Source organism: Hyla sarda, chromosome 7 (genome assembly GCF_029499605.1).
Source record: "Hyla sarda isolate aHylSar1 chromosome 7, aHylSar1.hap1, whole genome shotgun sequence".
NCBI lineage: Eukaryota > Metazoa > Chordata > Amphibia > Anura > Hylidae > Hyla > Hyla sarda.
The window spans coordinates 17,818,120-17,845,159 of NC_079195.1; the positions used below are offsets into that span (position 1 = coordinate 17,818,120).

At 46.0% G+C, this 27,040-nt stretch overlaps 1 protein-coding gene and 1 long non-coding RNA gene across 2 annotated transcripts in view; one reads left to right on the forward strand and one right to left on the reverse strand.

The window, feature by feature from the left end:
• Positions 1-27,040, forward strand: part of LOC130282505 (uncharacterized) — a 341,939-nt gene that overhangs the window by 18,828 nt on the left and 296,071 nt on the right. The gene's annotated exons all lie outside the window — the stretch shown is intronic.
• The window catches only part of RBM20 (RNA binding motif protein 20), a 334,442-nt gene continuing 308,658 nt past the window's right edge, over positions 1,257-27,040 (reverse strand). The window contains exon 14 of the mRNA XM_056530784.1: positions 1,257-1,823. Within this exon, the coding sequence (XP_056386759.1) occupies positions 1,713-1,823 (111 nt within the window). The 3' untranslated portion in view covers positions 1,257-1,712. The remainder of the gene's footprint in view (positions 1,824-27,040) is intronic.

Consider the following 27,040-nt stretch of genomic DNA (forward strand, 5'->3'; position numbering starts at 1 on the left):
CCTCTCTCCCCCTGCCTTTCCTGGGGGTGTATTGGCGTATAACACGCACATAGACTTTAGGCTAAAAATTTTAGCCTAAAAAGTGCGTGTTATACGCCGATAAATACGGTATATATTTTTAATGCCTTGCAATGCATATGGGGAGTTTATATGTGTTATGTTATATTAAAGGGGACTGCAGGGAAGTTATATATATATATATATATATATATATATATATATATATATATAATCTCCAAAGCCGCCGCAATACCTGGATATTTTCTTTGTGAACCATCCTACCTGATATGCTGGCTCCTGTTGCCCCTGTTGTCTTCTCTGGCTGCTTGATATACTTTGCCATCCTTCCTTCCCCTTACCTAGATCTTCCAGCAAACATTGTGGCTCTGCTCTGCCCCACCTACCCTCCTCTGCTCTGCCTTGCCCTCCTTTTATGAGCAGCAGAGAAAGGTTTGGTGTCTGATTGGTTAAGGCTGTACACACTTCCAAGTTCTTAGCACTAAGGAGAGCATGACTCATCAGTGCAGGGCAGAAACACATGGTCTGTGTCTCTCAGGAGGGTGGGGGCTGCTTTCAGAGAGGGATTTGGACAGAGACAGAGTGGATGGCTAGATGGCCTATTTTCTTCACTCCCTGCATGTAAGTGACAACTAAAGGGGAAAAACTGCTCTATATAGCTAATGAATGATATTTAGACAATTAAATAGGTTGATAAAATGATGGGCTTTGGGTTTAGTTTCCTTGATATCCCCTTAACATGTTAGTTTCTAGTGCAGGACACAGCACTAACGTTTTGAAATATGCTTCAGCATTTCAGAATAATTTTATATTGTAAGCCCATTAAAACAATGAATTGATTTTCTGTCAAAAGACTGAGAATCTGGTTAAAAAAAAAAAAAAAAAAAAGCGCCATTTGAATTTTTAGTTTAGCTTAATTTATATTAGTGATATAATCACATCGAAACATCTGAATTCGTTCAACATCACTTCTCATGCATTTTGGCTCTGAGGTACTGGTCATAGTAATACATTATAATCTAGATGACTTCTGTAAGAAAAAAAATCCCTGAGAACATAAGAATCTTATAAAATATCCTTTGTGATAAAATATGCATTTACAAGGCACATAGAGGCTCATTCCTGCATATGAAAGACTCTTTATGCAAGTCGCTATGCTTATAACAATAATTAAAATCACACGTTTACCAGGCTATAAATTAATCTATACTATTCCCTATTTATATTTAAAAATTTGCTCAAAAAATGTAACAATAAATTATATTTCCTTGAGGCAACTTGTATTTCTTAAATTAGATCTTGAAGTTTTAATAATGAGTAATGAGAGCAAGGAAAATACTCAGTACTGGTCTCGGGTCTGAATTCATTGCTATTGTAAATGCATTCAAATAATAACCTTCCTTGCTTCATAAATTCATCATGTAGATATTTTCATGTGTAAAGAAATGTTTATGAAACCTGTTGGACATTGAATGTAACTGATGCTGCATAGCCAGTGAGTTGGAGTCATAGGTTGCTCTTGTTCTCCACACTGATTTCTTTAAGGCACTTTACCAAGCTGACATGCATTTCCCTTGTTTGTGATTTTCTTCTTATTTCCAGAATTTTTACAATTCATATGACCTGTATTGCTCTGTGATATCCGTAGAGACTGTAACAATTAGTCTTTTAAGCCAGGTCGCTAGACAGATTCTTCAGGGTTTGCATTTCTGAAACTGAGGAACAATCCCAACATCTTCATGTGAAACAGAAGTTTCTTTGTCATTCATATCTGGACCTTCTTGAGCCAACCTTGATAAGTAACTCTACATGAAAAGTAAAACATCAGGTTGTTCATCAATAACAAAACAACAAAGTCTACATACACTTTCATGTTGCAAGAATGCATTATACTTTGGAACAATAACACTAATGGCGTGTCCTTACAATAGGCCAATAATGTTTGATCATCGAGGGTTTGATCTCTCCACTGAGCATAAGTAACCACTGAGCTTAAAGGGATACTCCGGCCTTAAGAAATCTTATCCCCTATCCAAAGTATAGGGGATAAGATGTCTGATCACGGGGGTCCCGTCGCTGGGGACCTCCTCAATCTAGCATGCAGCACCCACCTGTGGGAGCTGCACGCAGCACTGCAGCCTCCGATTCTGCTGGGTCAGAACTACGGGGCCCGGAGTATCTTGATGTCATGACTCCGCCCCCGAAATATTAGTCTATGGGAGAGGGTGTGATGGCCAAATGGCCTTTCGCCAGTTTGCAACGATTTGGCCAAATGGCCTTTCTCAAGCTTGAGGAAGGATGCTTGAGAACGGCCATTTGGCCGAAACGTTGCATGTACTTGTTGGTGCAATAAACTTCTAGCCACTTTTTTCACCCATAAGCTGCTGCAGTTTGCTGTGTCTTCACTTGGAATGGAATTTGCTTGATCCAGCAGTGGCATGCTGGTTGGTCACCTGCAGACTTGCTGGGACTCTCGAGTGCTGACTCCCTTTAAAGTGCTTGGCTTGTATAAATTGCTGTATAGCAATCAGGAACTGTCCAGAGTAGGAGCAAATCCCCAAAGAAAACCTATCTTGCTCTGGACAGTTCCTGACATGCCAGAGGTGTCAGCAGAGAGCACTGTGGTCAGACTGAAAAGAACTACTCAACTTCCTCTGCAGCATACAGCAGCTGTTAATACTGGAAATATTAATAGTTCCCCCCACATTAGGTTGGCAGTACAGTTCCCCACATTAGGTGCAGTACAGTTCCCCACATTAGGTGCAGTATAGTTCCCCACATTAGGTGCAGTACAGTTCCCCCACATTAGGTGCAGTTTAGCTCCCCCACATTAGGTGCAGTACAGTTCCCCCACATTAGGTGCAGTACAGTTCCCCCACATTAGGTTGTCAGTATAGTTCCCTTACATTAAGTGCAGTACAGTTCCCCCACATTTGGCTGTCAGTATAATTCCCCACATTAGGTGCAGTACAGTTCCCCCACATTAGGTTGGCTGTATAGTTCCCAACATTAGGTGCAGTATAGTTCCCCACATTAGGTACAGTATAGTTCCCCCACATTACGTGCAGTATAGTTCCCCACATTAGGTGCAGTATAGTTCCCCCACATTAGGTGCAGTATAGTTCCTCCACAGACATACAGCCTTCAGCCATATACAGTGTATTGCTGGAGGCTGTATGCCTGTTTACTGCCCCACTTAAGTGTTCCGACCACCACTCCTCCGGTCCGGTGTCACGATCTGCTGCTATGGCCTATGGGCCATAGCAGTAGGTCCTGGGACCGGAGGAGCGGTGGTCGGAACACCGAAGATGACGTGCTGGTGAGTGGTGACTAATCATACCTGCGCGTCCTCCTCACTGCGCTGCTCTGCTCTTCTCCTATGGGCGCACGTACGGGACATCAGTGACGTCCCTGCGTGCACTACCTCCCGATGGCTCCTGCATTTTTAAAGTTAACGCGGGGCCGCTGAGAGGTAACCGGGGCATCCTTGTGTCCTGAAAAGATTTTTTGGGACACAGGGATGCCCCATTGTGGGCCACATGCCCACGGGCCGCATGTTTGACACTTATGGTGTACAGGTACACCCTGGCTCCCTGAGACTTAAAGGGGTACTTCGGTGAAAAACTTTTTTTTTTAAATCAACTGGTGCCAGAAAGTTAAACAGATTTGTAAATTACTTCTATTAAAAAATCTTAATCCTTCCTGTACTTATTAGCTGCTGAATACTACAGTGGAAATTCTTTTCCGTTTGAAACACAGAGCTGTCTGCTGACATCATGAGCACAGTGCTCTCTGCTGACATCTCTGTCCATTTTAGGAACTGTCCAGAGTAAAAGGAAATCCCCATAGCAAACATATGATGTTCTGGGCAGTTGCAAAAATGGACAGAGATGTCAGCAGAGAGCACTGTGCTCATAGACAGCTCTGTGTTTCAAAAAGAAAAGAATTTCCGCTGTAGTATTCAGCAGCTAATAAGTACAGGAAGGATTAAGATTTTTTTTAATAGAAGTAATTTACAAATCTGTTTAACTTTCTGGCACCAGTTGATTTAAAAAAAAAAGTTTTTCACCGAAGTACCCCTTTAAGGACCCAGGGCATACCTGTCAGCCCGTGGGAATTTCGGTCCCTTCCGTGAGCCGGACAGGGACCAGAACAGGATGCCTACTAAAATCATTCAGCAGGCATCCTGTGCAAATGCCTCGGGGGGTCCTGAGACCATCAATTCAGATCCGACCATCCTGAAGAATAGCAGCGAGGTGGCAGGGGTGCCACATCCTCCTATCCCCTGCGATTGGCCGGTCAGCACTGACCGGCGAATCGCAGGGCAGGTGTGGGGGGTGACAGTTCATTTCCCTTGCTCTGCCCGCCCCTGGAAGTTCAGCCAGAGCAGGGGAAGATGGCGGCGACGGCTGCGGGGGCCAGCATGGTGGGGGGACCACCGGCAGCAGGGAGCGGGGTTCGGCGCAGGTAGCGGGGGACCGACACAGGCAAGTGGATGCAGTGGCGGCAGCGGTGTCAGATGCAGCAGTGAAGATCGCCGTAAAGTGATCTTCACTGCTGCTTCTAGGTGTTTAAAACCTACAAATCCAAGCATGCCCAGACAGCCTTTGTCTGTCTGGGCATGCTTGGAGTTGTAGTTTTGCAACATCTGGAGGGCTGCAGTTTGGAAACCACTGTGCAGTGGTCCCCCAAACTGTGCCTTTCTAGATGTTGCTAAGCTACAACTCCCAGCATGCCCAGAGAGTCCAGGCATGCTGGGAGTTGTAGATCTGTAACATGTGGCCCTTCAGATGTTGCAACAGCTGGAGCCACACTGGTTGCGAAACACTGAGTTAAGTAACAAACTCTCAGTGTTTTGCAACCAGTATCCTCCAGCTGTTGCATAACTTCAACCCCCAGCATGCCAAAGGGCATGCTGGGAGTTGTAGTTTTTCGACAGCAGGAGGTTTGCCCCCCCCCCCCCCCCCCCCATGTGAATGTACAGGGCACATTCACACGGGCGGGGGTTTACAGTGGGTTTCTAGCCCAAGTTTGAGATGCAGCAAGTTTTTCGCTGCAGCTCAAACTCCCTGCGGGAAACTCACTGTAAGCCCCCACCCGTGTGAATGTACCCTAAAAACACTACACTACACTGATGAAAAACATCTCGTACAGCACTGTTTCCAAAACGTAGCCTCCAGCTGTTGCAAAACAACAACTCCCAGTATTGCCGGACAGCCATTGACTGTCCAAGCATGCTTAGAGTTTTGCAACAGCTGGAGGCACCCTGTTTGGGAAACTGCTGTAGGGTAATTTTGGTATCAGAGTCATGTCTAATTCTTGCATCCAGGTCCAGCCCTATGCAATTCCCTAATTTAGGCCTCAAATGCGCATTGGAACTCTCTCACTTCGAAGCCCTGTTGTGGTTTAAGGCCACATATGGGGTATTTCTGTACACGGGAGAAATTTCCTTACAAATTTTGGTGGGCTTTTCCTCCTTTCACCCCTTATGAAAAGGGGTCTACTCCAGCATGTTATTGTACCACTACACTAACATGCTGGGGTTGCCCCATCCTTTTTATTTTCACAACCGGTAAAAGGAAAAAAAGACCCCCAAAATTTGTAACGCAATTTCTCCTGAGTACAGACATACCCCATATGTGGACATAAAATGCTCTGTGGGCGCACAACAAGGCTCAGGAGTGAGAGCGCCATGTACATTTGAGGTGATTTGCACAGGGGTGGCTGATTGTTACAGCGGTTCTGACATAAACGCAAAAAATTTTTTGGGAAACTCCACCCCTCATGGAAAGTAACAAGGGGTATAGTGATCCTTAACACCCCACAGGTGTGTGAAGAATTTTCATTAAAGTTGGACATGAAAATGAAAATGTTTTATCTTTTTCACTAAAATGCTGGTGTTTTTCATTTTCTCAAGGGGTAATAGGAAAAATGACCCCCAAAATTTGTAACACCATTTCTTCTTAGTATATAAATACCCCATGTGTGAACGTAAAGTGCTTTGCGGCGCACTACAGGGCTCAGAAGAGAAGGAGCGCCATTGAGCTTTTGGAGAGAGAATGTGTCTGGAATTGAAGACCATTTGTGTTTACAAAGCCCCCATGGTGCCAGAACAGCGGACCCCCCCACATGTAACCCCATGTGAAAATTACACCCCTCACATAATGTTATAAGGGGTACAGTGAGCATTTACCCCCCACAGATGTCTGACAGATTTTTTTGTACAGTGGTCCATGAAAATGAAAAATGTAATTTTTCATTTGCACAGCCCACTGTTCCAAAGATCTGTCAAATGCCAGTGGGGTGTAAATGCTCATTGCACCGCTTATTACATTCTGCGAGGGGTGTAGTTTCCGAAATAGGGTCACATGTAGGGGGGTCCACTGTTCTGGCACCATGGGGGCTTTGTAAATGCACATGGCCCCCGACTTCCATTCCAAACAAATTCTCTCTCAAAAAGCCCAATGGTGCTCCTTCTCTTCTGAGCCCTGTATTTCACCCGCAGAGCACTTTACATCCACATATGGGGTATTTCCATACTCAGAAGAAATGGGGTTAAGCATTTTGGGAGGATTTTTCTCCTATTACTCCGAGTGAAAATGAAACATTTGGGGTAACACCAGAATTTTTGTGAAAAAAAAAATAAATGTCATTTACACATCAGACTTTAACGAAAAGTCGTCAAATACCTGTGGGATCTTTAGTATGCCATGTTTTTTTTTTCCTGCTGTTATGGCACCATAGGGGCTTCCTAATGCCCCCCAAAAACCATTTCAGCAAAATTTGCTTTCCAAAAGCCAAATGTGACTCCTTCTCTTCTGAGCATTGTAGTGCGCCTGCAGTGCACTTGATGTCCACACATGGGGTATTTCCATATTCAGATGAGATGGGGTTACACATTTTTGGGGGCCTTTTCTCCTATTACCCCTTGTAAAAATGTAGCATTTGGGGAAAAAACAACATTTTAGTGGGAAAAAAAAAAATTCCCATCAAACTTTAACGAAAAGTTGTCATATACCTGTGGGGTGTTAAGGCTCACTGGACCCCTTGTTACATTCCTTGAGGGGTGTACTTTCCAAAATAGTATACCATGTGTTTTTTTTTTATGCTGTTCTGGTACCATAGGGGCTTCCTAAATGTGACATGCCCCCAAAACCATTTCAGAAAAACTCACTCTCCAAAATCCCATTGTTGCTCCTTTCCTTCTGAGCCCTCTTATGCACCCACAGAGCACTTTATGTACACATATGAGGTATTTTCTTACTCGAGAGAAATTGGGTTACAAATTTTAGGGAGATTTCTCTCCTTTTACCCCTTGTAAAAATTCAGAAACATGCGAGTGTAAAAAATGAAGATTTTGAACTTTCTCCTTCACTTTGCTGCTATTCCTGTGAAACACCTAAAGGGTTAACACACTTTTTGAATGTCATTTTGAATACTTTGAGGGGTGCAGTTTTTATAATGGGGTCATTTATATTTCTAATATGAAGGCCCTTCAAATCCACTTCAAAACTGGACTGGTCCCTGAAAAATTCTTTTTTTGAAAAATTGGAAAATTGCTGCTGAACTTTGAAGCCCTCTGATGTCTTCCAAAAGTAAAAACATGTCAACTTTATGATGTCAACATAAAGTAGACATATTGTATATGTGAATCAATATACATCTTCCAAATTTTTACCCTCATCACATGTTTTCTTCACTATACTTTTGAAAAGCCCTTAGACTGGAATTATAGATCTCACAGACTATGATATGATGGGCAAACAATACAGTAAATACTGAAAGGCCCGACAGCTATTCTGCATTCAGTAATTTATTAATTACTTTTAATTATTTTATTTGTAAAATACTGTATATTAATTATAATCTAAAGGCCATATATTGTCTTGTCACTAACACTCATTTTTTATTTTTTATTTTTGCAACAAAGCAGCTATAAAGTGTGGTGCACAAAGAATGGTTTTGGGGAGCTTTGTGCAATACATTTTTCTGCACTTAAATAAATAATTTCTCATCGTATCATACTGTAATGCTAAATACATTTTATGCACTTAAATGGGCACTGTCATTAAAGCAAATTTTTGCTATTGCACTCCTTATGGTAAATAAAAAATCTTTCTAATTTTACTTTGTTTTAAAAAAAAATAAAGTTTTCTATGTTTTATTTGTGTTTAAAAAAGCTGCCACTAGGTGTCTCCCTACTTGTCCAGAGCACATTTCCCCTCATCTCTTGCACAGATTTGGACTCCTGCTGGCCTGGCAGAAGTCCAAAATCAGGAAATGCAGTCTGGAGTGCTGAGGAAGTGTGTGCGCGGCCTTAGCCAATCATAGCTCATCTCACACTGGACTGCTCTGGGCTGTGTGTAGTAAAGTGAGGGAGGAAGTTCTCCCCTGTGTGGCTTCAGATGATGTCAAGTCTGCTGGGGAACGCCCCTTCCCAGTCCATGAATCTGACTGAGACTGAGCAGAAAATAAAGAGCAATATCAAGGTAGAAAACTAACAAATAATAAAAATAAAGGGAGGGGGTGGTTTGTCATGATGGGGCAGTGAACTGAGAGGATTCTAAAATTTAACAAGATCATGCCAGGTACTCTTCAACATACATCTGATTTTTCTTTTTTGCAGTGGCAAGCGTTGCATGAAAACACTGAAAAGAACATTCTGAATGGCTAGTTGATAGGAATTTTATCAGGAGTAAAAGAATGTTGCTGCTTTTTTTCCAAAAATACTCCCACACCAGTCCACAGGTTATGCCTGGTACTGTAGCTTAGCATCATTAAAGTGAATAGTACTAAGCCACAATACCATGCACAACCTGTGTACAGTCGTGGTGCTGTTCTTAGTAGACAGCAACTATGTTTTTCCGGTCTTTGGTAACCACTGCTTAATTTTGGTGGATATTAGGTTAGAAAGTAAAAAATAGCACAAACATTTCCACAAAATTTGCAACGCCTATCTCCTCAATCCTCATAAGTAGCAAACAGGTGATAATAATAGGCTTAGGCTGCATTCACACGGCCATCTAGCCGTTTTTTCTGCGGTCAAAAAAACCAGAAATGAGTGCAGACGGGTACAAACGGATGTAAACGGATTTTTTTCCCATTGACATGAATGGGATTTTTTAAAAACCGTTTTTAATCCGTTTACAGCCTGCGAGAACGGAACCGAAACGGGGATAAAAAAAAACGGGGACAGACGGCTGTGTGAACGCCCCCTTAGTCAAACTGTAAATTGGCTTTGATTTTTATTTTCCACTGACAAAGAAAGTGGTACAAATGTATGCCTGCTTATATCAGATGTAAAAATTCACACATTTCTAAATGCTCCAGATTTGTAAAAAATGTAGTGCTTTTAAATGAATTAGACACAACCCAGTACTACAGGCTGGGCCATTTATATGGATACACCTTAATAAAATGGGAATGGATGGTAATATTCACTTCCTGTTTGTGGCACATTAGTATATGTGAGGAGGGAAACTTTTTAAAATGGGCGGAGACCATGGCGGCCATTTAGAAACTGTTCATCTAGGAATGCTCGGACCTGACACCCATAATGTGGTGGTGCACCATCTTGCTGGAAAAACTCAGGGACCGTGCCAGCTTCAATGGATAAAGAGGGAAACACATCATCATGTAGGCCACTGGATATGCGAAATTGCTACATGATGATGTGTTTCCCTCTTTATGCACTGAAGCTGTTTTTCCAGCAAGATGGTGCACCACCACATTATGGGTGTCAGGTTCGAGCATTCCTAGATGAACAGTTTCCTGGAAAGTGGATTGGTCATAGTGGGCCAGTTGAATGGCCCCCAAGGTCTCCCGATCTGACCCCCTTATACTTTTATCTTTTGGGTCATCTGAAGGCAATTGTCTATGCTGTGAAGATACAAGATGTGCAGCACCTGAAACTACGGATACTGGAAGCCTGTGCTAGCATTTCTCCTGTGGTGTTGCTATCAGTGTGTGAAGAGTGGGAGAAGAGGGTTGCATTGACAATCCAACACAATGGGCAGCACATTAAACACATTTTATAAGTGGTCAGAAACTTGTAAATAACTCATGAAATAATAAAGTTATGTTAAAACCAAGCACATCATTGTTTTTCTTGTGAAATTCCCAATAAGTTTCATGTGTCACATGACCCTCTTCCTATTGAAAAAACTAAAGTTGGATTCAAAATGGCCAACTTCAAAATGGCCGCCATGGTCACCACCCATCTTGAAAAGTTTCCCCCCTCACATATACTAATGTACCACAAACAGGAAGTTAATATCACCAACCATTCCCATTTTATTAAGGTGTATCCATATAAATGGCCCACCCTGTATAATTTATTTGGGATGTCCATTTTCCTTTAAAGCAGAGAGTTTCAAAGTAAAAAAAAAAAATGTGAAATTTTCAAATTTTTCATCAAATTTTGGAATTTTACCACTAACATAAAGTAGAATATGTCTATAAAAAACGATCTCAGAATCAGAATGAAAAGTAAAAGCATCTCAGAGTTATTAATGCTTAAAATGCTCGTGTCCTTAAGATGAAAATGGGCTGGGTCCTTAACTCCTTGGGGACGGAGCCCATTATAACCCTAAGGACGGGAGCATTTTTTGCACATCTGACCACTGTCACTTTAAGCATTAATAACTCTGGAATGCTTTTACTTTTCATTCTGATTCCGAGATTGTTTTTTCGTGACATATTCTACTTTATGATAGTGGTAAATTTTTGTCGATACTTGCATCATTTCTTGGTGAAAAATTCCAAAATTTTATGAAAAAATTGAAAATTTAGCATTTTTCTAACTTTGAAGCTCTCTGCTTGTAAGGAAAATAAACATTCTAAATAAATAATATTTTGATTCACATATACAATATGTCTACTTTATGTTTGCATCATAAAGTTGACATGTTTTTACTTTTGGAAAACATCAGAGGGCTTAAAAGTTCAGAAGCAATTTTCCAATTTTTCACAAAATTTTCAAAATCGGAATTTTTTAGGGGCCAGTTCAGTTTTGAAGTGGATTTGAAGGGTCTTCATATTAGAAATACCCCATAAATGACCCCATTATAAAAACTGCACCCCTCAAAGTATTCAAAATGACATTCAGTTCGTTTGTTAACCCTTTAGGTGTTTCACAGGAATAGCAGCAAAGTGAAGGAGAAAATTCAAAATCTTCATTTTTTACACTCGCATGTTCTTGTAGACCCAGTTTTTGAAATTTTACAAGGGGTAAAAGGAGAAAAAGCCACCCAAAATTTGTAACCCAATTTCTCTCGAGTATGGAAATACCTCATATGTGTATGTCAAGTGTTCGGCGGGCGCAGTAGAGGGCTCAGAAGGGAAGGAGCGACAATGGGATTCTGGAGAGTGAGTTTTGCTGAAATGGTTTTTGGGGGCATGTCGCATTTAGGAAGCCCCTATGGTGCTATAACAGAAAAAAAAAAAACACATGGCATACTATTTTGGAAACTACACCCCTCAAGGCACCTAACAAGGGGTCTGGTGAGCCTTAACACCCCACAGGTGTTTGACGACTTTTCGTTAAATTCGGATGTGTAAATGAAAAAAAAAAATTTTGCTAAAGTGCAGGTTTTTTCCACAAATTTACCATTTCTACGAAGGGTAATGGGAGAAAATCCCCCCCCCCATTTGTAACGCAATTTCTCCCGAGTACGGAGATACCCCATATGTGGCCCTAAACTGTTGCCTTGAAATACCACAGGGCTCTGAAGTGAGAGAGCGCCATGTGCATTTGAGGCCTGAATAAGGAATTTGCAGTAGGGGTGGACCCGGTTACAAGGATGGGGCTTGTCTCCACCAAAACCCTACAGCAGTGTCTCCCACAGGGTGCCTCCAGCTGTTGCAAGACTCCCAGCCTGCCAGGACAGTCTATGGGGGGTGGGGGGGCGCCTCAAGGGGGGGGGGGACCCCAAATCTTCAGCTGTGGCAAAATGACAACTCCCAGAATGCACTGACAGACCGTACATGCTGGGAGTTGTAGTTTTACAACAGCTGTAGGCACACTGGTGGGGAACCACTGAGTTAGAAAACCGACTAGCTCAGTGATTCCAACCCATGTGCCTCCAGCTGTTGCAAGACTACAACTCCCAGCATGTACGGTCTGTCAGTGCACTCTGGAAGTTGTAGTTTTGCAACAGCTGGAGGCACACGGGTTGGAACCACTGAGTTAGGAAACAGACTCTAGCTCAGTGTTTCCCAACCAGTGTGCCTACAGCTGTTGCAAAACTACAATTCCCAGCATGCCCGTACAGTCAGGGATGCTGGGCGTGTAGTTCTGCAATATCTGGCCCTTCAGATGTTGCAGAACTACAACTCCCAGCATGTCTGGACAGTCTGGGCATGCTAGGAGTTGTAGTTATGCAACAACTGGGGAAGAACAGTGGCCTCCAAACTGTAGCCCTCCAGATGTTGCAAAACTACAACTCCAAGCATGCCCAGACTGTCCAGGCATGCTGGGAGTTGTAGTTCTGCAACATCTGAAGGGCCAGATATTGCAGAACTACACGCCCAGCATCCCTGACTGTCTGGGCATGCTGGGAGTTGTAGTTTTGCAACATCTGGAGGGCTACAGTTTGGAGACCACCATATAGTGGTCTCCAAACTGTGCCACTTCAGATGTTGCAAAACTACAACTCCCAGCATGCCCAGACAGTCAGTGCATGCTGGGAGTTGTAGTTTTGCAACATCTGGAGGACCACAGTTTAGAGACCACTACACAGTGGTCTCCAAACTGTGACCCTCCAGATGTTGCAAAACTACAACTCCCAGCATGCCCAGACAGCTTTGGCTGTCTGGGCATGCTGGGAGTTGTAGTTTTGCAGCTTTTAGAAGGCCTCTCCTCCTGCTCGCGCCTCTGCTCCGGGATGTCGCCTCCTCCGCCGCCTCTTCCGGTCCGGGTAAGCCAGGCCATGTCCCCCACTTCGCCGCCCGTGTTCCGCCCGTGTTCCCCCTGCTCTGTACCGACTTCGATCGGTGCGCAGAGCGGGGGGAAATGAACTGTAACCCCCCGCCCCCCTCCTGCCATTGGTGGTCAGCCTGACCGACCAATGGCAGGGAATAGGAGGGGGTGGCAACATTGCCACCTCGCTCCTATGCTTTAGGCTGGTCGGAGCTGTCTCTGACAGCTCCGATCAGTCTTACTTTCCGGGAGATCGGGTCACCAGTGACCCGATTTGCCCGGATCGCAGCAAATCGCAGGTCTGAATTGACCTGCGATTTGCTGCGATCGCCGATATGGGGGGGTCTCAGGACCCCCCTAGGCATTGCCACGGGATGCCTGCTGATAGATATCAGCAGGCATCCCGGTCCGATCACGGCCCGGCGAGCGGCAGTGATCGAAAATTCCGAGGGCGTATGGATACGCCCTCCGTCCTTAAGTGACAGGACGCGAGGGCGTATGCATACGCCCTTCGTCCCCAAGGAGTTAAAGGACAACTGTAGTGGCATTACACTTATCCCCTATCCACAGGATAGGGGATAAGTGTTTGATCGCGGGGGGTCTGACCGCTGGGACCCCCCAGATCTCCCTAATGGGGCGCCGCCATAAGCGCTCATGGTGAGCGCTAAGGCGCGTAGTGTCGCCCTAGAGGTCGACGGTGACGCCCCATCTCCTCCCCGTCCCCATACAATTCTATGGGGATGTGGGGAGGCACGAATGCTGCCTCCCCGCCTCTCCCATAGAGATGTATGGAGGAGGCGTGCCGGCTGCAACGTCATGCTGCGACTGGCACGCCCCCTGCACAGGACAGCTGCGGCCCCGTACAGGAGATCGCCGGGGGCCCCAGCGTTCGGACCCCCGCGATGAAACACTTATCCCCTATCTTGAGGATAGGGGATAAGTGTTTGTAACGCTGCAGATGTCCTTTAAGGGGTTAATATATAATTTAAAGAAATATTCTGCATGCAAAACCTGACAAGCTAAACAAACTAATTCAGTAAATAGGCTTGGCGTGATAAAGTCCCTCTTCATCTGACACAGAGTTACTAATGCCTTTCAGATGACAGCATGAGTGTGTAAAAAGAAACAGCCAGCCTCTCTGATGTCACCATGCATGATATATGTCTGCTCAGTTTAGATGTTGGCTCCTGATGTCGTCTGCTGCCCAGAAACTCATATTTTACCAGGGGATAATGACAGGACAGAGAATAAACCTATTAAAAATGACAAGTACGCCAACTGTCTTGTAACATCCCTTTCTGACACAAAGCCCAGCTAATGTCAGTGACTTCAACCTTTCAAGTGAAAGCATCTGTCTACAGTCTCACTAGCACTGGGCTTACGGATTTAATGAGAAACAACATTTCTAAAGGTGAGATATCAGAACTGCCTTAGTCTAATCAAGAGTATCACTAAAGGACAAGCCTTTGGGAATACAAAAAGCTTTTTGCCAGTGATATCACATATCTTTGTGTATAACTGTGCCAGCCTTTTGCCTTTCTAATGACACAAATCAATCACTAAACAGCTTGGAACACCATGATCCAGCTTGGGTTTAATGTGATAAAGAAATACATACCTCTATCCAAATCAAGATTACATAGTAATCTTTGCTGGTATTTGGTTTAACACAGTGCACTGTTCCACAGTGTCTTCAAGAACGAAGTTAAGATGTTCTTTTAAATGGATGGTAATGTTACTCCCTCTAAATGGATTGTTAGATATAGACGTCAAAATAGACATCTAGTTAGTGAAGAGCGGCTTTACCTTACTGTTACTACTCACAAGATGTAGACAGTGTGATAAAAGGGCCTACTCTTTTTATTGCATATAAGTAGCATCAAATTGGTAAAAAATAGCAATAGGTGACATTTATAATACTGTATGTAAAGTGTACCTTTTGACATGCCTTATGGACATGCCAATAGTTTTTATTGGTCAGGATCTATGTGTTCAGATCACTAAAACGAGTGAGGAGTAAGGCACTCTGTCATTCTTCTCTCCTCGTTCTGTGTCTATTCGAGTGAGATGTCTCAGAGACTTAAATTATGAGACCATCTCAGTCACAGAGCAGGGCAAAAACTTGCTAAGTGTGCACTTCTACCAGCTAATTTTAGTGATTGTTCAGGGTCAGACCCAGACTGATCAATACTTTTGTCATATATCTTTATGACATATCAAAATATTTTTTTATAATGACAGCGCCTATTAAATAACATTTCTGAAGTAAATCAGTGGCATTCCTGTAAGAGCAGACTGAGAGGGATTTATTTCTGGAGTAATACTTTTGTTATGGCTGTGGTGAAGTGGAACCACTGAACCTGTGAGGATGATGGCGTGGGCATACCAGGGAGCGGAGTCTAAGGTATCGCTGGTTTTCACCAGAGCCTGCAGGCAAAGCGGGTGGCTTGCTGCGGCTGGCGGCACCCAGGTCGCTACCCCTGATACGACTCATCCCCACAGGCAGCCAAGGTATAACATGGCACTGGAAGGATGAGGCACACACCAAGTCAGGATAGGCAGGAGGTCTGGGCTGGCGGCACTGAAGCAAGGTCAGGTCATGTAGCAAAAGGTCAGAAGGCAGGCGGCACAGGAGCAAGGTCAGGTCACGTAGCAAGGGGTCAAATACACAGCAAGGCAAGTCACAAGTGAACGCTTTCTCTTTGGCAATAACGGCACAAAGATCCGGCAAAGATCTAAGGAAGTGCCGGGTTATATAGAGTCAAAACAGACCCTTTAAATTTTAAAGAGCCGGCGTGCGCATCCCCGCCTCCTAGGACGTCCCCGCCTCCGCCGGCAGACAAGGAGAGCAGAGAGAACTGAGCAGGAAGAAGGTTAGGGAAGACACGGCGGTTGCATGGGCTCTCATTGCGGGATGCGAACCGCAGCAGAAACGGGTGCGCTTGCGGTCAGCAAGTCTGACCGCAGCGCTACCTGTGACAAGTCTACATAAGCTTTTTATGGGTTTGAGGTAATGCTAGAGAGGTTGCCGTGGGAGTAACTTGGGTTGTGCCCAACATTCATCTCATGGTCTGCTTATTTCCATGCTTGATATCATTGCTGTCATTTATGGTATCAAAAAATAAAAAAGGATTCGTGCTGTGGGATATGCTTCAGTTTTACCACATGACAAAAGCTGTTTTGCTCGAAATTGCATAGTTTTAAAGGGGTTCCAAAGAATAGGGGATAAGATGCCTGATCGCGGGAGTCCCGCCGATGGGGACCCCCGGGATCTTGCACGCGGCACCCCGTTTGTAATCAGTCCCCAGAGCGTGTTTGCTCCGGGTCTGATTACAGGCAACCACCTGGCCGGCGGCGTGTGACGTCACGCTTCCGCCCCTGTGTGACGTCACGCTCCGCCCCTCAATGCAAGCCTACGGGAGGGGGCGTGACAGCTATCATGCCCCCTCCCGTAGGCTTGCATTGAGGGGCGGAGGCGTGACGTCACACGCCGCCCGCCCTGTGGTTGCCGGTAATCAGACCCGGAGCAAACACGCTCCGGGGACTGATTACAAACGGGGTGCCGCGTGCAAGATCCCGGGGTCCCCAGCGGTGGGACTCCCGCGATCAGGCACCTTATCCCCTATCCTCTGGATAGGGGAAAAGAAGTGTAAGCACCGGAGAACCCCTTTAATGATTTAAACAGCCATTGCCATGTGTCTTATGACAGCTTAAATGAAACGGAAACATTATTTTTGCCTGTTCACTAATATGCATTAAGTGGCATGCTTTTATTGCATTTTTGCATAAAAAGTGTTTTATAAAATGAAATATTTCATTATTCAATACTTCTGTTGCACTGGTTATGGTGTATTATATGGGCACTGTCATTACAAAAACTTTTGATATGTCATAGACACACATTAAATGTTTTTATCAACCACTAAAACTAGCCGGGAGAAGTGCTCACTTTCTTGCATTCTCTCCCGCCTTTGGGACACCTGACAGTCTCATAATGTGAGTCTTGATCACACAGGGAGCGGCTGCGAACTCCTGTCCCTGCTCATTCTAGTGAACAATGTTGTCTAAATACTCAGACCCTGACAATAACAAATATTGACATGTCCTAAGGTAATTGTAAAATAATAATTCATATTTTGCATTTTTTTTTATGTCTTATTAGCTTTACTTATTGTGTTAATGAGAATTTTGCGAAATTCTTATATACCGTATTTTCCGGCGTATAAGATGACTGGACTAATAAGACGACCCCCAACTTTTACAGTTAAAATATAGAGTTTGGGATATACTCGCGTATAAGACTACCCCTCTACTGCGATGTACGGTACCTTACCAGTGATTGGCTGGTTGTTGTATACAAAGCCTGCTTGGATTGGTCTGCTCTCCCTGTCTGCCCTGTCCCTGTCTCTAAGACTATCAAAGCGGTACATAGTAACATAGTTCATAAGGTTTAAAAAAGACCAGAGTCCATCAAGATCAACCTATATCCCTAATGAGTCCCTACTGTGTTTATCCAGAGGAAGGCAAAAAAAAAACTCATACTAGAGGTAAAAATTCCTTCCCGACTCCAAATATGGCAGTCAGCATAAATCCCTGGATCAACATTCTGTCCCTATAAATCTAATATACATAACCAGCAATGTCCTTGTTACGCCGAGCGCTCCGGGTCCCCGCTCCTCCCCGGAGCGCTCGCTACACTTCCCTCACTGCAGCGCCCCGGTCGGTTCCACGGACCCGGGGCGCTGCGTTACCACCTCCGGCCGGGATGCGATTCGCGATGCGGGTAGCGCCCGCTCGCGATGCGCACCCCGGCTCCCGTACCTTACTCGCTCCCCGTCAGTTCTGTCCCGGCGCGCGCGGCCCCGCTCCCTAGGGCGCGCGCGCGCCGGGTCTTTGCGATTTAAAGGGCCACTGCACCGCTGATTGGTGCAGTGGTTCCAATTAGTGTTTACACCTGTGCACTTCCCTATATCACCTCACTTCCCCTTCACTCCCTCGCCGGATCTTGTTGCCCTAGTGCCAGTGAAAGCGTTCCTTGTGTGTTCCTTGCCTGTGATTCCAGACCTTCTGCCGTTGCCCCTGACTACGATCCTTGCTGCCTGCCCCGACCTTCTGCTACGTCCGACCTTGCTTCTGTCTACTCCCTTGTACCGCGCCTATCTTCAGCAGCCAGAGAGGTTGAGCCGTTGCTAGGGGATACGACCTGGTCACTACCGCCGCAGCAAGACCATCCCGCTTTGCGGCGGGCTCTGGTGAAAACCAGTAGTGACTTAGAACCGATCCTCTAGCACGGTCCACGCCAATCCCTCTCTGGCACAGAGGATCCACTACCTGCCAGCCGGCATCGTGACAGTAGATCCGGCCATGGATCCCGCTGAAGTTCCTCTGCCAGTTGTCGCTGACCTCACCACGGTGGTCGCCCAGCAGTCACAACAGATTGCGCAACAAGGCCAACAGCTGTCTCAACTGACTGTTATGCTACAACAGTTACTACCACAGCTCCAGCAATCATCTCCTCCGCCAGCTCCTGTACCTCCTCCGCAGCGAGTGGCCGCTTCTGGAATACGACTATCCTTGCCGGATAAATTTGATGGGGACTCTAAGTTTTGCCGTGGCTTTCTTTCCCAATGTTCATTACACTTGGAGATGATGTCGGACCAGTTCCCCACTGAAAGGTCTAAGGTGGCTTTCGTAGTCAGCCTGCTGTCTGGAAAAGCCCTGGCTTGGGCCACACCGCTCTGGGACCGCAATGACCCCGTCACTGCCTCTGTACACTCCTTCTTCTCGGAAATTCGAAGTGTCTTTGAGGAACCTGCCCGAGCCTCTTCTGCTGAGACTGCCCTGTTGAACCTGGTCCAGGGTAATTCTTCCGTTGGCGAGTATGCCGTACAGTTCCGTACCCTTGCTTCAGAATTATCCTGGAATAATGAGGCACTCTGCGCGACCTTTAAAAAAGGCCTATCCAGCAACATTAAAGATGTTCTGGCCGCACGAGAAATCCCTGCTAACCTACATGAACTCATCCATCTTGCCACTCGCATTGACATGCGTTTTTCCGAACGGCGTCAGGAGCTCCGCCAGGATATGGACTCTGTTCGCACGAGGCGTTTCTTCTCCCCGGCTCCTCTCTCCTCTGGTCCCCTGCAATCTGTTCCTGTGCCTCCCGCCGTGGAGGCTATGCAGGTCGACCGGTCTCGCCTGACACCCCAAGAGAGGACACGACGCCGCATGGAGAATCTCTGCCTGTACTGTGCTAGTACCGAACACTTCCTGAAGGATTGTCCTATCCGTCCTCCCCGCCTGGAAAGACGTCCGCTGACTCCGCACAAAGGTGAGACAGTCCTTGATGTCTACTCTGCTTCTCCACGTCTTACTGTGCCTGTGCGGATGTCTGCCTCTGCCTTCTCCTTCTCTGCTGTGGCCTTCTTGGACTCTGGATCTGCAGGAAATTTCATCTTAGCCTCTCTCGTCAACAGGTTCAACATCCCGGTGACCAGTCTCGCCAGACCCCTCTACATCAATTGTGTAAACAATGAAAGATTGGACTGTACTATACGTTTCCGCACGGAGCCCCTTCTAATGTGCATCGGATCTCATCACGAGAGGATTGAACTGTTGGTCCTCCCCAATTGCACTTCTGAAATCCTTCTTGGACTTCCCTGGCTTCAACTCCATTCCCCAATCCTGGATTGGTCCACTGGGGAGATCAAGAGTTGGGGGCCCTCTTGTTCCAAGGACTGCTTAAAACCGGTTCCCAGTAAACCTTGCCGTGTCCCTGTGCTTCCTCATGTAACCGGTCTCCCTAAGGCCTATATGGACTTTGCGGACGTTTTTTGCAAAAAACAAGCTGAGACTCTACCTCCTCACAGGCCTTATGATTGTCCCATTGACCTCCTCCCGGGCACTACTCCACCCCGGGGCAGAATCTATCCTCTGTCCGTCCCAGAGACTCTTGCCATGTCTGAATACGTCCAAGAAAATTTAAAAAAGGGCTTTATCCGTAAATCCTCCTCTCCTGCCGGAGCCGGATTTTTCTTTGTGTCCAAAAAAGATGGCTCTCTACGTCCTTGCATTGACTACCGCGGTCTTAATAAAATCACGGTTAAGAACCGCTACCCCCTACCCCTCATCTCTGAACTCTTTGATCGTCTCCAAGGTGCCCATATTTTTACCAAACTGGACTTAAGAGGTGCTTATAATCTCATCCGCATCAGAGAGGGGGATGAATGGAAAACGGCATTTAACACCAGAGATGGACACTTTGAGTATCTGGTCATGCCCTTTGGTCTATGCAACGCCCCTGCCGTCTTCCAAGACTTTGTTAATGAAATTTTTCGTGATCTACTATACTCCTGTGTTGTTGTATATCTGGACGATATCCTGATTTTTTCTGCCAATCTTGAAGAACACCGCCAGCATGTCCGTATGGTTCTTCAGAGACTTCGTGATAATCAACTCTATGCCAAAATAGAGAAATGTCTGTTTGAATGCCAATCTCTTCCTTTTCTAGGATACTTGGTCTCTGGCCAGGGACTACAAATGGACCCAGATAAACTCTCTGCCGTCTTAGATTGGCCACGCCCCTCCGGACTCCGTGCCATCCAACGTTTTTTGGGGTTCGCCAATTATTACAGGCAATTTATTCCACATTTTTCTACCATTGTGGCTCCTATTGTGGCTTTAACAAAAAAAAATGCCGATCCCAAGTCTTGGCCTCCTCAAGCGGAAGACGCCTTTAAACGACTCAAGTCTGCCTTTTCTTCGGCTCCCGTGCTCTCCAGACCTGACCCATCTAAACCCTTCCTATTGGAGGTTGATGCCTCCTCAGTGGGAGCTGGAGCTGTCCTTCTACAAAAAAACTCTTCCGGGCATGCTGTTACTTGTGGTTTTTTTTCCAGGACCTTCTCTCCGGCGGAGAGGAACTACTCCATCGGGGATCGAGAGCTTCTAGCCATTAAATTAGCACTTGAGGAATGGAGGCATCTGCTGGAGGGATCAAGATTTCCAGTTATTATTTACACCGATCACAAGAACCTCTCCTACCTCCAGTCTGCCCAACGGCTGAATCCTCGTCAGGCCAGGTGGTCTCTGTTCTTTGCCCGATTTAATTTTGAAATTCACTTTCGGCCTGCTGATAAAAACATTAGGGCCGATGCTCTCTCTCGTTCCTCAGATGCCTCTGAAATTGAACTCTCTCCTCAACACATCATTCCTCCTGACTGCCTGATTTCCACTTCTCCAGCCTCCATCAGGCAAACTCCTCCAGGAAAGACCTTTGTTTCTCCACGCCAACGCCTTGGGATCCTCAAATGGGGTCACTCCTCCCATCTCGCAGGTCATGCGGGCATCAAGAAATCTGTGCAACTCATCTCTCGCTTCTATTGGTGGCCGACTCTAGAGACTGATGTGGTGGACTTTGTGCGAGCCTGCACTATCTGTGCCCGGGATAAGACTCCTCGCCAGAAGCCCGCTGGTTTTCTTCATCCTCTACCTGTCCCCGAACAACCTTGGTCTCTGATTGGTATGGATTTTATTACTGACTTACCCCCATCCCATGGCAACACTGTTATTTGGGTGGTCGTTGATCGATTCTCCAAAATGGCACATTTCATCCCTCTTCCTGGTCTTCCTTCAGCGCCTCAGTTGGCTAAACAATTTTTTGTACACATTTTTCGTCTTCACGGGTTGCCTACACAGATCGTCTCGGATAGAGGCGTCCAATTTGTGTCTAAATTCTGGAGGGCTCTCTGTAAACAACTCAAGATTAAATTAAATTTTTCTTCTGCATACCATCCTCAATCCAATGGACAAGTAGAGAGAATTAACCAGATCTTGGGTGACTATTTACGACATTTTGTTTCCTCCCGCCAGGATGACTGGGCAGATCTTCTACCTTGGGCCGAATTCTCGTATAATTTCAGAATCTCTGAATCTTCCTCCAAATCTCCGTTTTTCGTGGTGTACGGCCGTCACCCTCTTCCCCCCCTCCCTACCCCCTTGCCCTCTGGTCTGCCCGCTGTGGATGAAATTTCTCGTGATCTTTCCACCATATGGAAAGAGACCCAAAATTCTCTCTTACAGGCTTCTTCTCGCATGAAGAGATTCGCAGATAAGAAAAGAAGAGCTCCTCCCATTTTTTCCCCTGGAGACAAGGTATGGCTCTCCGCTAAATATGTCCGTTTCCGTGTCCCGAGCTATAAGTTGGGACCACGCTATCTTGGTCCTTTTAAAGTTTTGTGTCAAATTAATCCTGTCTCTTACAAACTTCTTCTTCCTCCTTCTCTTCGTATCCCTAATGCCTTTCACGTCTCTCTTCTTAAACCTCTCATCCTCAACCGTTTTTCTCCTAAATCTGTTCCTCCCACTCCTGTTTCCGGCTCCTCGGACATCTTCTCTGTCAAAGAGATTTTGGCCTCTAAAAAGGTCAGGGGAAGAACTTTTTTTTTAGTGGATTGGGAGGGTTGTGGTCCAGAAGAGAGGTCCTGGGAACCTGAGGACAATATCCTGGACAAAAGTCTGATCCTCAGGTTCTCAGGCCCCAAGAAGAGGGGGAGACCCAAGGGGGGGGGTACTGTTACGCCGAGCGCTCCGGGTCCCCGCTCCTCCCCGGAGCGCTCGCTACACTTCCCTCACTGCAGCGCCCCGGTCGGTTCCACGGACCCGGGGCGCTGCGTTACCACCTCCGGCCGGGATGCGATTCGCGATGCGGGTAGCGCCCGCTCGCGATGCGCACCCCGGCTCCCGTACCTTACTCGCTCCCCGTCAGTTCTGTCCCGGCGCGCGCGGCCCCGCTCCCTAGGGCGCGCGCGCGCCGGGTCTTTGCGATTTAAAGGGCCACTGCACCGCTGATTGGTGCAGTGGTTCCAATTAGTGTTTACACCTGTGCACTTCCCTATATCACCTCACTTCCCCTTCACTCCCTCGCCGGATCTTGTTGCCCTAGTGCCAGTGAAAGCGTTCCTTGTGTGTTCCTTGCCTGTGATTCCAGACCTTCTGCCGTTGCCCCTGACTACGATCCTTGCTGCCTGCCCCGACCTTCTGCTACGTCCGACCTTGCTTCTGTCTACTCCCTTGTACCGCGCCTATCTTCAGCAGCCAGAGAGGTTGAGCCGTTGCTAGGGGATACGACCTGGTCACTACCGCCGCAGCAAGACCATCCCGCTTTGCGGCGGGCTCTGGTGAAAACCAGTAGTGACTTAGAACCGATCCTCTAGCACGGTCCACGCCAATCCCTCTCTGGCACAGAGGATCCACTACCTGCCAGCCGGCATCGTGACAGTCCTTACTCTCCAAAAATGCACCCAGACCCCTTTTAAATTCTTTAACAGAGTTCACCATGACCACCTCCTACGTGAGAGATTTCCACAGTCTCACTGCTCTTACAGTAAAGAACCCCCGTCTGTGCTGGTGTAGAAACCTTCTTTCCTCTAGATGTAGAGGATGCCCCCTTGTTATAGATACAGTCCTGGGTATAAATAGATCATGAGAAAGATCTCTGTATTGTCCCCTGATATATTTATACATAGTTATTAGGTCTCCCCTAAGCCTTCTTTTTTCTAAACTAAATAACCCTAATTCTGATAATCTTTCTGGGTACGGTAGTCCTCCCATTCCCCGTATTACCCTGGTTGCCCGTCTTTGAACCCTCTCCAGCTCCACTATATCTTTCTTGTACACTGGTGCCCAGTACTGTACACAGTATTCTATGTGTGGTATGACTTGTGATTTGTACAGCGGTAGAATTATTTCCTTGTCAAGGGCATCTATGCCCTTATTGATGCACCCCATGATTTTATTTGCTCTGGCAGCAGCTGCCCGACACTGGTCACTACAGCTAAATTTACTGTTAACAAAAACTCCCACGTCAGTCGTCCCAAGTGTTCTCCCATTTAACACATAATCCCAGCCCGGATTTTTCCTCCCCATGTGCATTACCTTACATTTATCAGTGCTGAACCTCATCTGCCACTTCCCAGCCCAAGCCTCCAACCTATCCAGATCCATTTGTAACAGTGCCCTGTCCTCTATTGTGTTTACCACTTTACAGAGTTTAGTATCATCTGCAAAGATTGCTACTTTACTATTCAACTCCTCTACAAGGTCATTAATAAATATATTAAATAGAACAGGACTGACCCCTGTGGTACCCCACTAGTAACAGTCACCCAATCAGAATAAGTACCATTAATAGCCACCCTCTGTTTCCTATCACTGAGCCAGTTACTTACCCACTTACACACATTCTCCCCCAGCCCAATCTTTCTCATTTTATCCACCAACCGTTTATGTGGCACCGTATCAAATGCTTTGGAAAAATCCATGCGACATCCAGCGATTACCCTTGGTCCAGTCTGGAGCTCACCTCCTCATAAAAGCTGATCAGTTTAGTTTGACAGGACCGATCCCTCATAAAGCCATGCTGATATGGTGTCATACATGCCTATTTCACCTGTCTGGCCCACCCTTGTATCTTATTACTGTAACTCCTTCTCTGCCTCTCAGAACTCGCACATGCGCCACCCTTGTATCCCATTAAGGTACCTCCTTCTGCTCTCTGCTCTCGTAAATGCGCACCAGCGCCGCCTGTCAGATATTGCACATGCACACCTGCGCCTCCTCAGATCTCGTACACGTGCACCGCTTCACTGCAGTCCTCAGGAGCGAGATCTGAGAGGCAGAGAAAGATGTACGGTAATAGGATACATACAAGGACGGGCCGGACGGTTGAAGGATGCGTGTTTTTCTGGACACAGCGCCACTCTCTCTATCCATACCACGGGTTGCCCGCTCTTTCTCTATCCATACCCCAAGCATCCCGGCCAACTGCAGCACCTGCCCTATAAGATGACACTCGGCGTATAAGATGACCCCCCACTTTTGAGAACATTTTCCTAGGTTAAACAGTATACTTATATGTCAGAAAATACAGTACTTTTTATTTCTTAAAGGGAATATATCACCTATATATTTTTATTTAATGCTGCATATTGATGTACATTCCTAATGTATGTCAATAATGTTTTTGGGTTGGTTATTTTTAGATTTTTGTTGTTCTGTTTTCTGTAATGATTATTAGGTTGGCCATCTTAACTTAGCTGCTGTTCACAGTATTTAGAAATTTAGGATGCTCACTGAGTTGTATGGGAGACTGTTGTCGGCATGCTCGGTGACCTTTGCAAGGGTCAGGGAGAGGGGTATGGAGGGCTATTATCCTAACCTGCTAATAATGGTGTGGCCCTGTGTTATCTTTGTTAAAGGGGTTATCCACCATAAGGTGTTTTTAGTACGTACCTGCCAGACAGTAATGGACATGCTCTGGAAGGAACTGTGCTTGTCTTAGAGCATTTATGGCTGTGTTGTGAGATTACCATAATGCTGTGGCTATCTTTTTGAGAACTGGGTATTTCCTGTTGAAGCTCGTTCTCGCAATCTACAAATCCCTTAGTTCCTTGTTTGTAAGTGTGAGCTCACTTTCCTCCCTCCCACACATCCCAGCCACCCCAGCCATTGAAACACAAATGAGCTGCATTTCATTCAAAATACCAGTGTTTTCTAACCAAGGTGCCCACAGCTGTTGCAAAAACATAATTAGTTGCAGAATGATCTCTTCCCCACCTAGCAGTTGCTCCACCCATTAAAGCAGGACAGGCTCCCTTTGCACACCTGACTAGTGATGCCATATCTCAGCCTCAGGTCTCAGCCTGGGAAAACCTGAGACCTGAGTAATTTTGTATGCTGTTGCAAGACCACCATCACACGCAGGTACAGACACTATATTATGAACTACACTAACTTTACAGCCCCTGTAGGAGTTGTCACATTAAAAAAATCCTGGAATACCCCTTTAAAGTGTTACCTTTTATTTTAATTCTGCTTGGGATAAATTATGAGATTACTGCCTATATTTTTTATATTGTGACATAAAATATTGTGAAATAAATATATATATATAAATAAATAAATAAATATTCTTAAAAGGCATATTCCCAAATCTATGGGGCTTCGACTAAGTGCAGCAATGTACTAAAGCCCCATAGATAATGAATGGAGCATTTCCCACCTACAGTCATGGCCGTAAATGTTGGCACCCCTGAAATTTTTCTAGAAAATTAAGTATTTCTCACAGAAAAGCATTGCAGTAACACATGTTTTGCTATACACATGTTTATTCTCTTTGTGTGTATTGGAACTAAACCAAAAAAGGGAGGGAAAAAAAGCAAATTGGACATAATGTCACCAAACTCTAAGAATGGGGTGGACAAAATTATTGGCACCCTTAACTTAATATTTGGTTGCACACCCTTTGGAAAAAATAACTGAAATCAGTCGCTTCCTATAACCATCAATAAGCTTCTTACACCTCTCGGCCGGAATGTTGGACCACTCTTCCTTTACAAACTGCTCCAGGTCTCTCTTATTGGAAGGCGCCTTTTCCCAACAGCAATTTTAAGATCTCTCCACAGGTGTTTAATGGGATTTAGATCTGGACTCATTGCTGTTGTTACGCCTAGCGCTCCGGGTCCCCGCTCCTCCCCGGAGCGCTCACGGCGTCTTTCTCACTGCAGCTCCCCGGTCGGTCCCGCTGACCGGGAGCGCTGCACTGTCTTGGCCGTTGGGGATGCGATTCGCACAGCGGGACGCGCCCGCTCGCGAATCGCATCCCAGGTCACTTACCCGTTCCCGTCCCCTGCTGTCATGTGCTGGCGCGCGCGGCTCCGCTCTCTAGGGCGCGCGCGCGCCAGCTCCCTGAGACTTAAAGGGCCAGTGCACCAATGATTGGTGCCTGGCCCAATTAGTTTAATTGGCTTCCACCTGGTCCCTGACTATATCTGACCTCCTCCCATGCACTCCCTTGCCGGATCTTGTTGCCCTTGTGCCTAGTGAAAGCGTATTGTGTGTCTAAAGCCTGTGTACCAGAACTTCTGCTATCCACCCTGACTACGAACCTTGCCGCCTGCCCCCAACCTTCTGCTACGTCCGACCTTGCTTCTGTCTACTCCCTTGTACCTCGTCTATCATCAGCAGCCAGAGAGGTGACCCGTTGCTAGTGGATACGACCTGGTCACTACCGCCGCAGCAAGACCATCCCGCTTTGCGGCGGGC